This window comes from Cucurbita pepo, chromosome 2, assembly GCF_057944985.1.
Source record: "Cucurbita pepo subsp. pepo isolate OVF chromosome 2, ASM5794498v1, whole genome shotgun sequence".
NCBI lineage: Eukaryota > Viridiplantae > Streptophyta > Magnoliopsida > Cucurbitales > Cucurbitaceae > Cucurbita > Cucurbita pepo.
This window is the reverse complement of record NC_141799.1, coordinates 10,697,008-10,709,051: the sequence shown is the minus strand read 5'-3', so window position 1 is coordinate 10,709,051 and position 12,044 is coordinate 10,697,008. Positions and strand designations below refer to the sequence as shown.

Below are 12,044 nucleotides of genomic sequence, written 5' to 3'. Positions count from 1 at the left end.
TTTGATAAATGCCTATAGTGATTACCAGGCTAAATCAAGAACCATAGAGCACCGCGTCTTGGTTTCTCTTCTATATCTCTCATTTGAATTCCATTTTTATTGTGACGAAGACTCGGTTTGTCTTAACTAGGTGCTACACCTCAAAGCGTAATCCAATCTAAAATGAACTGGCTTGGCCGGCCTTGGAATAGTCAAAAGAACGAAACTAGTTACCCTACCTACTATTCTCTACTTTCTTCTTTCGCCCAGATTCCCCATGGGTGAGGAGCTAGAATCAATGTTTTTATATATGATATGAGAAACCTGATCCTTTTCGAGTCTTTCATTCCCCGCTTTCTGTTCATATCTGGTCACTTAAAACGCTTTCTTCTCTGATGATAGAAAGAGGTAATAAAAAGGGAAAGAAGACTAAAAAAGACTCTTAGCAAGTAGTGCCTCCACATCTTCAGGCAATGCACCACGACTGTCATCTCTTTCTCTGTCCCAAAGGAGAGCTGCTTTTAAGCAGGTAAAGAGCTGGTAGTGAGGGTCTTCCATCGGTTAGGTTTTGTGTCCTAAAACTCATAGTTTATAAATAAAAACATATTCTATTTTCAATAAAGTTATTATTGATGTTTATTCAGTAAAGATTGTTATTGAATAAAGTGAATTTTATGATCGTTAATCTAAATCCAATAAACTAAGAATACTCTGACTATAGTATGATTACTTGAACTATATGTAGAGACATAAGAGTGGCAAGTTCAAGTATATAGTCAAAATGATCTGGGATAAGGCCGAGTACCTTATCCTGGGGACACTATGGATACGACCCACTTTTGTATATGACATAAACAATATGATCACTAAATTGTACAAGCAGAGGCATGTGAGTGGGGGCGTCCTATGCAATGAGTATTGCATAAGATCGGACCATGAAGAAAATCACTCTCACTTTATAATGTCGTTTACTGTTGAGACTGATTTTCTTTTCATTCGATGACCTAGGTAACTCGATCTTAATCCTGAGCTAACCATGAACTCCGGTTTATTCGAAATTATCCTTAGATTTGCATGGGTGAGAGTGGCTCGAGTTCGCCGACTCAATAGGCCTCCCATTTCAGGGGTAAGACTAGGTGAATGGCTGGGGACGTGGGGTGCAAGATGGAATTCGCTCCTACCCACTTTTAGGGATAGAAGAGAGGTAGTTCCCTTAAGTATTGATTCCAGGTCTTGAACAAGGGGCCCCACCCTCTCATTGGCCTGAGAGGGATTCAGTTTACTGGTTGGACCACAAACCAATTGTTCATTAGAGAATCAGTGGGACATAAGGTACAAGAAGTAACTTTAGGGGTAAAACGGTTAATTGACCCAGCTCTAGTTACGAACAACTTGTGAAGGATCGACTTACTAATCATGGTTATATCAAATGGACAGAAATATATCTATAGTGAGGGGAGTGCAAATACTAGGCTATAGTGGAGTGTCCTAGTAGTTAACGAGTGTTGGTTAACAAGGTTAATGAGTTTAATCGGTTAATCTTGGATCGTTGGAGCCCATGATCTATAGGTCCATTAGGTCCATCTACTAGCTCATATCGGACTAAACCATAGAACAATGTGACGAGTGAGTTCGAAGTGTTCAAATTCATATTAGGGAATATGCGCTACATATATACGATATATTTAACTACATTTTTGTTTTATTTACGACTTAAACAAAAAGAGAGAATTTGAGATATTTAAATAAGATTTAAATATTTTAATCAAATATGTGTCGGAATTGATTGGGATTGACATTTGAATTAATATTAAATATTAATTAAATAATTAGATTAATCATTTAATATTACTTTAATTTGAAACTAATTATTAAAATTAATTGTTGAATTAAAATGAAGAAAGTTAAAATATTGACTTCATGGAAAAATCCATGTTTGAGTTAGTGGAATTTTGAGGTGTCAAAATTTGGTTTAACCAAACTTGCATGCTTATCAAATAAACCGCACAAATTTGAGTGAAATTTTGAGTGTCAACATTTAGTTAACTCAAACTTGCATGTTTGCCACATAATCCCAAACATTTGAGTGGAATTTTGAGTGTCAGGGAACCTCTCCCTTGGAAAAATCTTGAAAAAAAACTCTCATAAACTCTCTTTTCATGTATACTAAATCCCTCCCAAGTTTAGTCACTCACCGGATTCCACAATCCCGTTCTAAGGCCGGAGAATAGTGGAGAAGACATTAGTGGTGGTTCGAAACCGGTTCGTGAGAAAAAAAGAATTTGAAGTACAAAAGGTTAGTTCTCAAACACCTTGAGTTTTAATACTTATGAACATGCTAGTTATTTACTATAATTGATGTTCTAAAAGTGCCTAAGATCCAAATTGATTCCACATGTGTTATATTAACACCACCACCATCAGTTTTCCTGTGGCTTGAGTTCTGAGACGAAAATCAGGCTTGGCTTTGAAGGGACATATAAAAGAACGAGGCATCTACGATGCGGAGATCCAGTTGTGCTTGCAGGGTGTAAAATGTGACACAATATCTGGAACCTTATACACCACAGGGTGTATGAACATGACTGTTGTTGCTTAGAGTGCTTCAAATTTAAGTCTATGACATAATAGACTTGGACATATGAGTGTCGAATGAATGAAGATGTTGGGTGCGAAAAGAGTTTTGGAAGGTCTGAAACTGTTGATATGAGTCATCGTGAGAACTGTGTTATGAGCAAACAGAAACGAGTCAACTTCACAAAGAATGCCAGAAAATTGAAGAGTTCAGTTGGAAATAGTCCATACAGATGTTTGAGGACCATCTCCAATTCCATTACTTCGCAGATCAAAGTTCTACGTCACCTTCATTGATGATTTCAGCAGGAAGGTACAAATTTATTTCCTGAAACACAAGTCAGATGTGTTTGCCACCTTCAATAAGGGGAAAGTTGAAGTTGAAAATAAAATCGACTTGAACATCAAATGCCTAAGGTCTGACAATGGAGGAGTTCTATGTCACCTTCATTAATGATTTCAGCAGGAAGGTATGAATTTATTTCTTGAAACATTCAGATGTGTTTACCACCTTCAAGAAGTGGAAAGTTGAAGTTGAAAATAAGATCGGCTTGAAGATCAAATGCCTAAGATCTGATAATGGAGGAGTTCTACATCACCTTCATTAATGATTTCAGCAGGATGATATGGATTTATTTCCTGAAACACAAGTCGATGTGTTTGCCACCTTCAAGAAGTGAAAAGTTGAAGTTGAAAATAAGATCGGCTTGAAGATCAAATGCCTAAGGTTTGACAATGGAGGAGAGTACGACAAATCAGAATTCAAAGCATTGCAGCTGAGGGAATTCAATTAATGAGGAAAGTTCTCGGTAAATTAAATATACATGTTCAATAGGACGATAACATCCATCAAACACCCGAAGCGCAGATTCACAAATTCAGCATGAATTAAACACATACATATACAACAGATTATCTAAACTACTTCATATTATGCGTCCATACACTTGATATACATATTATCTAAACTCATTTCATGGAAAAGCTAACCACGTAAGGTAAATGAACTTGCATGCATGCAACGAATCCAACAAATTTGCTTTCTAAATCTTGTTGGGGTGACTTACATGATTGAAGCGTGCCCTTCATTTATCGTTTCTACACAAATAGAGTGTCTAAAAAGTGTGATTTTCTTCGGTTACGTCCTAAATTAAATAAAAATATGGTTAGAATTGGAATTGGGATGACAATCGAGTAAACAGGAGTCGAACGGATCGTAAACTCACTTACACGCGTCGACACGTGCTTCCACGCACCGAGGGAAGACTTACTCACGACTTTCACGTGTGATTCAAAAATCTGCAGTCACAGGTCATGTTCCAGTTTGAGTAGCAGTTTGGGTTGGCTCGGGTGGACCGCAGGTTAATGGGTAGTGGGTCAAATCGGGTCGGTATAGGGCTGCAGAGATCGTGGTCGTGATCTGGCTGGAATCGCGTTGCTCCACCCAACGCCTGACGCGTGTCCTCCGTCTAGTGGTGTGTGCAGAGCCTCTCACTGGTTGACACGTGACATGCCGATGTTTTCTCTCTCCTCCTAACTGAGGAAACTCTATTACCCGATCAATTTTTCTTCGTTTTCTCATTTTCATAATTTTAGATTTTTAGCTCGAAATATTTACTTCTAAAATATTATTGTTAAGAATGAGAAATAGAAATAAAAATACAATTGAGAAGGTGTGTATTCTTGTTGATATTGATATCCTTTAAATATGATACAAACTCCAAGGAAAATATAAACTAATTAAATATTGAGAATAAAATAAAATATACTCTAAATCAAATCATAAAGGAAAGAATATTAAGATACAATATCTAAGATATATTCTATAAATAATATATCTCAACAATTATACTTCATAGTTCTGGATATGTCCTAATATTTTTCTTGTATTCAATTGTGAAATATTGATGGAGTTACGAGCGTCAAAAGTCGGTTCACTACCTTTTATTACCTTTCTTGGAACGATTTTGAGGAACTCCACCTTCGAATCAAGATTTCGGCTAGGTTTCTTCACAAATCGTGTGGAGAATTCCTCATAGATGAACATATCAAGATTTCAGAACTTGACTCCTTCTCTCAACATTTCTCTCACTTTTTGTTTTTAATTTTTTTTTTCACGTATTGTGCTAGGGCTTCAAGGACCCCATAATGGTTAGAGGGGCTAAATGACATATTTGTTCGTTGACTTTGAATTACATGATATCATGAAGAACATAAAATCGAAGGTATGCATCCATACTAACATAACATAACGGAGAAGTATGCTAATGCACATGAACAGTTATGCATGAGGTTCCCATACTTTCCATCATGGCATAATAAAATGTGTATTTCAACCTCCATTCTTGCATGACATATTAAATCCAGTAATTGTGCGTACATAATTTTTATATGTTATGACATAGGGAAGTTGTGCATAATAGATTTCCTTATTTCAAACCATATCATGACATGTCATAGCATAACCTAACATATCATGACATGTCATAATATAACATAACTTATCGTTATATAGCATGCCATTTCGATTATATTATAATATTATTTGGCATATCATACAGCAGAATATACATAACATCAAATATCAAGGTATATCACACGTATGATATATGTAGGGGCTACTGGCACTGTCATACACAAAACAATTCTTCCGACCAAAACAATAGTTTGATTCTACTCTAACTTTTTTCATGAAAGTTGTGTGAAATTCTTACAAGAATAACATATCAAAATTTGAGAACGCAATTCCTCTTCAATCTCTAATGTCTAGAAAAAATCGATGACGAAAAAAATTCTAAACTTACCTCTTGTTCTTCCCCGGTTCAATATGATTTTGAATGATTCAAGTGTCCAAACTAGATCTTCAAAAGGTTTCGAGAAGGTTTTGTCGGACCAAGAGGACCAAGAGCTCTCCAACGGTTATCTGTTTTAAATTTTTCTCTCTCAAACCCTAACTATATCTCCTCCTTTTCTTTTTCTTCCTCCTTAAAATCTAATTTCCGCCCTTCACACGCCCTTCATTAGGAAAGGGAGTCGAAAGGACCATTCTCCTCGTTTACACCCTATTGAAAGTCGGTCTTTAAAATTCTCAATAAAATTTTGAAATTTCGAACCTTCAAGAAATTAAAAGAGAGACACCGAGATTTACGTACGTTGGCGCCCATAGAATTGGATTGGATTGGAGAGGTGGAATGGAATGAAGTAAACTACCAATACTCCGCCCACAGTTAAACAACAACTCAATTTACGAGGCTACCTTCTCATGACAAAAACAATGGACATAAGTCTCCAAGCAACCATCCTCTGTCTGGTTGTGCGTTTAAGGATGTTACGTGGTGTGGTGTTTGTCTAAACTTGGCTGCCTTTCACTTCAAACAACCCACTTTACAAATTACTCCCAAATAACTTATCTCACTCCAATACAATATAATGAGGAAACACTTAATTTTTCGGATGTTGCATATCCACTAGGTTCTGCTTTCGTTCGTCTCTGAACTACATCTTATAAAGAAAGAGGAAGCGAAAGCAACATCGATCACACTCACACACCGACAAATAGAAATTAAAAGAGAGACATGAAGATTTACGTGGTTCGGAGAGAAGAAATTCTCCTACATCCACGAGTGGTAGCCAATCACTATAACCAAAGTGTTTACATAGTGGATGTATCACACCTCATACTACAAAGTTTCTCTCAGTTGCCTCCAGACAAATACAAAATGACAATGACTCCACACTTCAAAATAATGCTAAACAAGCCTTTATATAAACATAACAAGGTTAATTATCATACATGAATCAAGATGATTCATCTATCGAATGAGAATATGAATCAAAAGGGTTATGGACCAAAATAAATAAGAATATGAATCAAAAGGGTTATGAATTAAATGAGAATTATGACAATACATCTTCAAGACAACTTACAACAAAAACCTCGAAATTGATTGGAGAGCTTTAGCAGACCATAAAAACTAGGGATTGGGCATAATGTTCGAGTTTCATATTTTAATCAACACATTTTAGAATGACAAAAACACGTAGCAAACGTTGGAAAGGTCATATTGTTTTCGGGACAAAATTAGGTGGGATTGTAAGTCAAAATTATCTTCTAATGTTTATTTTAATAACAAGGTCCTCCATATATAAATCATTATCTTTCTATATATGGACATGCCACATTGCAATATTCAACCCAACATAGAAAAGAAAAGAAAAGAAAAAAAAAAAAAGATTTTATGAGTATTGAAAGCATATACCCAAAGATCTCATTATCTTCTTCCCTATGCCTTTCAAATGTCAAATTGCAAAGGCTTTATGCATAAACCATGCTTATAACTTGGGAAATTAATATAATTTGCCAGTAGGTATAATGTTTTGTTGCTTCCCTCTCTTTTTTTCCTATTAAAAAAATACCCTCCATAATAATACACGTTTCATTTTAAATTATCGAGGTTGTATCTTAACACGTACTAAACCTTTTCAAACTATTTAATAACTTATTCAACTATCCAATCTATTTGATTAAATTTTAACACCGTTTCGATCAGACTACTCAACCTAAATCATAAAAGTTCGATTGAATTGAATTTTAGGCAAACAAAAAATTTGGGTCATTCACATATGACATTTGTTTATTAGGTCAACCCGACTAACCTGAAAATAGAGTTATAATTCATCCTTACTCGACTTTTAAGATTATTATGAAAAATAATAATATTTGACATTTATAATCGATGTTAGTGATGCATTGTGACTTATAAATGTTTATATCTGAATTTTATGAGATTTTAGAACTCAAAAAGACTGGTTTGGGTTGAGTTGTGAAATATATTCGCGTTGTTCGAGTCACCCATTCAACTAACCCAAACTTTCGAATTAGCCTAAAAGATTTCTCCAAGCTCACACACAGACTAAATTTAAAGGAGCCGACTAAGCTATATAAGATTTGTAAACTCAATGGATGGATTATTAGTTAAGATTAGAAAATATAATAAGATTTAAAGGAGGAGAGAGAAGGCAGCTAAGTTGGTGTTTAGATTAGATATTTAATTAATGGCTAAAGAATTGGTCCATTCTAAATATTAAAACCATTTCCACATTTCATTTAGGAAGACCCTGAAAAACATAGTCAACAATATCACATAATATTGATTTAATAATAATCAAGGAAGGAAAATAAATAAATAAATAAATAAATAAACAATGTTTATCTTCAATGCCTTAATGTTCTTCATGTTCCTTCCATATTTGGCCCTTAAGAACTCTGCCCCTTCGCCGCATACTATCTTCTTCTTTCTTTATTTTTCTACCTTCTAATTTGACCCTTTAGTTTCCAACGCCCTTCAACTTTTCATATTATTTCATTAACTTTTAAATTGAAGTAAGTTTAAACTATTTTATCCCAATTTCTACTGTGTAATTTTAATTTATGATTGTTGTACTGGTTTGTAGAATTAAAATTTAGAGATCAGTGTTAAGATAACGTCAAGGGGTCATAGTAGTATTGGCCAAGGCTAATCAAATAAGTGACCCTATCGTTGTTTGGTTATAATTGTGTACTGAATGATGATATGTGTCTGTGGATGTGTCATATGACGTATATGTAAACTGTTATGAAATGATATGTATATGAGATGTTACGTGAATTTTATGATGTATGCGATAAATTGATATGTTTTGATATGATATGTTGAAGGCATGCTCGAGTTATGTTATGTGACTGTTACGGTATATGATATGATATGATATGTGCATGATGTGAATTGTTACGTGCAAGGACATGAAAATGTTATGATATGAGATATGTGCAACATGAATGATATATGATATGATTGACATGAAATACAATTCTGATACACACATGGAAGATATGATAAAAATGATATAATATGGAGCAATATGCTAGTGGGGTTGTAGTATATGATAATGAAAATGGAAAAATGTTGGGACCTTATGCATTATTGTGTGTTTATGCATTGGGGGATACCCCTTCTCCTTTCACGATAGTACGGACGGGTACGCTACGAGGTAGGAAAATGATCGTTATGTTTACCATAATGATGCCAAGATGATTGCTATTCCTAATGAGTGTCTGACATCAATAGCTACTAAAGAATGCTCGCTTGACCAGAAAGGAGTCTAGGAGGTGTGTGAACCGGCTGGTGGGTCCATATTCGCACGTGTGAACCGTGTGTAGGAAAATTAAGTACAAATTCAATTACCTGTTTAGGATAGCCGTTGTAGGAAAATAGACTGATATGATAGATCAAACTCATGATTTGCATGTGGTCACATTTAACCCCGGTAGGTGGTCACTTACCGAGTCAAGCCATGTGCTACTTCTATTTCCAGTAAATGCAAGGCATCCCTGTGCGGTTAACAACGACATCGCAATTCGAGACTATGACACAAACATAGGGTAGTTGTACTTTTAAAGTATGAATTTATACTCTAAATTCATGATGTATGATGGCCCAAACAAGCTACCTTGTAGCACATGCGTGTGTCATAGTGAGACGAGTATCTCAGACGACTTCCTTTGAAATGAGTTTTTCAAGGACAGTATTGAACGACACATGTGTGCCGATATTGCGCTCCAACCCACGTGCCAGATGTTGAATTATGCACCCGCTATATGAAACATATGTCGTAAATAGTTTAGCATGGACATGTGTGAGTCTGATACTCAAGAGAACCCAGATGGATGAACGTTCGGGATGTCCCAATGAGATGATCGACATATGGACCAGTTCCCAACAGATGTGTTCGAGCAAGTCAAGATGATCGATGTGTTCCGAGACATGGGACGACATCACGATGTATGAGTTGTGTTGTTGAGAACGGAGATGACAATAATATACGGCATTGTTGTCCGTCATATATTAGGAAAAAAAGGTTTTTTCATTTTATTAAAATGCCCAAAAATACATATTATTATCTTTCAGCACAAGGCATGCGGCACTTATAAACGATTAAAAGCATATACCCAAAGATCTCACTCTCTTTCAAAGGCCAAACTGAAAGGCTAATTAAGCACAAACCATGCCGCTAAGGAAATGAATATAAATGGACTGTTAGCTATGAATGTGTTGTTCATTGAAGAAAGGCCAACTAAGCATGTTCTTATTGCGATTAGATATTCCATTTTTGTTGTCATTTGCTCAAAGAAAATGACAAATTCTTCCATTGAAAATATTTAAAACCATTTCCATGTTCCATTTAGCAAGACTTCCAAAAAGATATTCAACCATGTCGGATATTATTTGGTTTAGTATTAAAAGGAGAAAGAAATGATGTTTATCTTCAACCCCTTCATTTTCATTATAATATTATACAAAATCCTTTACTTATAAGCCTTCGTTAGCCTTCTCATTTTTCCATTCCAAATCCTTTTGCTCTTTCCCACCTAACTTCCTTCCCCATTTCGCCCTTTACACCTTTGCGGCCGTTCAAACCCAACGCTGCCCCTTCGCCGCATACTCATTTCTCGTTTCTTTATTTTCCTCACTCTCTGTTCTACTTCTTCTACTGATTTTGTTCTTATTTGGGTTCATCTAATTTGTAATTTCCCTCGTTGAAATCCTTAAATTCCTCCAGATTTGCTAATGTCTCCATTGTTCTTGCTTTGATCTCTTGATTTCGCTGTTGAGCACATTTTATTAGGGTTTCTTTTTGTTTTTCTGGATCTGGGTATTGCTGATTATCGATAATATAGCTGAAATTTTCTGTTCTGGCTTCTGGGTTTTTTCCAAATCTGTAAATTATTTCTGGGTTTGTGAGATCTAGCACATTGGGCCTTTCTTTTTTGTGAACATGGCTTACGACCATTTGGATCCATCAAAAGGCTATTCAGTTGCTTCTGGGCCAGGTCCAGCTTCAAAGCCTGCATCTGAAATGAAGATCTATCAGTTCTTTGTTTTCTGTATTCCAATTGTTGTCACTTTCATTATTCTCCTCCTGTTCTATCTCCTTTACCTTCGTCGCCGAAGGGCTGATTGGAGCTCCATCCGAATGCGAACCTCTACTGCAGTCAACAACAATGACATCTCAACAGTATGGTCTTTTTTTTTTTTTTTTTTTTTTGTGTGTGTTCTTTGCTTTGTTCTTAATTATTAATGATTTTGATCTTTCCCTTGTTGTTGGAGCAGGCTGAAGTTGGGTTGAAGAAGGAATTCAGGGAGATGCTTCCCATTATTGTGTACAATGAGTCATTCTTTGTCACTGACACACAGTGAGTGGCTTTTTTTCTTATGTCTGGTTTCTGTATTCTGGTTGTTTGTTGTCCTTATTCTTCTGATATGTCTTGTTTGTGAACTTAGAATGAATTGAAGAGCAAGGGAACCAGCACTAGTTTCTTTTTAAATGGATAGTATCACTTCAGTTTCTAAATCGGTCGTTGATTCGTTTAGGTTTCGTGTCGTATAGTAAAAATGTTGATCTGCTTTCAAAGGAGAATTTGAAAATCACAAGATTATGAAAATGTGCTGTTTGAGTTTGGAATAATGAAGAGAGTTTGGTGTTGATGATAATTAAAGGGATATTGTTTTTGTGTTTGTGTGTTGCTGCAGATGTTCAGTCTGTTTAGGGGAATACAAAACAGAAGATAAGCTTCAGAAGATACCATCATGTGGGCATGTATTTCACCTTGAATGCATTGATCATTGGCTATCCAACCACACTACTTGCCCGCTCTGTCGCCACTCCGTCCTTTCTCCGTTGCCTCAAACACCACATGTTCAGATCGATATGGGACTCGAGTCATCGAATGAACAACAACACGAAGAAGCAACTCCCCCAGACAGTAATCAAGCTTGTCAACATACAACATCTCCGGTGTAAGACTACATTGGAGAGGGGGAAGAATCATTCATTGCTGCATTAAAAAGGGATATGCATCATTGGATAATTCATCGAGAGGAGACGACCCGAGGGAAAACTTGGTACGTAAATAGCTGTTCGATTGCAAATTATCAATGCCATCGACCCTCTTTTTAGGACCATGACAACTTCAAAGTACTTCGTTCCATATCCAAACAGAGCAGGAAGCTCTTGTTGTTCTTAGCAACACCATTTAGAAAAATGGTTAAATCAATTCTTTGTTTTTGAGCTCATTGGGACCAACCTGGCAGAACAGACCCTACAAGACCAGACATGTAATCTATGTATTCATAATATATAAATAATTTCCAGATTGTGATAAGGTTTCATTTGACTATTTGTCTTGGTGTTGTTTGGAACTGTCTTTGTCACTACAGAAAGATGTTTTTTTTGTAAGTTATTATTATTTTTGGAGGCATATCTGGTAATTGGATGAAGAAGTTTCCTTGTTGGTGTGGCTAATATATCTTTTAAGATATCAACAGATTAAATAATGGGCTTGTCATTGCCTTACTGCCCGCCCATGAACTGATGGAGACTTTTAGACTTGGAAGTTCATATTATCATAATGTTATCCATTTGACTTCAGGTTTAGATTAGCATACATAGAG

At 35.9% G+C, this 12,044-nt stretch overlaps 1 protein-coding gene across 1 annotated transcript; it reads left to right on the top strand.

Annotated features, from left to right (window-relative positions):
• The first annotated feature begins 9,879 nt into the window (after positions 1-9,879).
• Positions 9,880-11,770, top strand: LOC111787969 (RING-H2 finger protein ATL7). The gene is made up of 3 exons (XM_023668086.2): positions 9,880-10,608; positions 10,704-10,786; positions 11,124-11,770. Exons 1-3 carry the CDS (start codon positions 10,369-10,371, stop codon positions 11,392-11,394), a joined length of 594 nt encoding a protein of 197 aa, XP_023523854.2. The 5' UTR covers positions 9,880-10,368; the 3' UTR covers positions 11,395-11,770.
• Positions 11,771-12,044: the final 274 nt, after the last annotated feature.

What these genes read in the sequence shown, in the direction of transcription:
- LOC111787969 (XM_023668086.2), top strand. Translation starts at nt 10,369, where the DNA reads ATGGCTTACGACCATTTGGATCCATCAAAAGGCTATTCAGTTGCTTCT. An exon ending in ACAACAATGACATCTCAACA is followed by an intron (nt 10,609 to 10,703) that starts GTATGGTCTTTT and finishes TTGTTGGAGCAG; the next exon opens with GCTGAAGTTGGGTTGAAGAA. An exon ending in TTCTTTGTCACTGACACACA is followed by an intron (nt 10,787 to 11,123) that starts GTGAGTGGCTTT and finishes GTGTTGCTGCAG; the next exon opens with ATGTTCAGTCTGTTTAGGGG.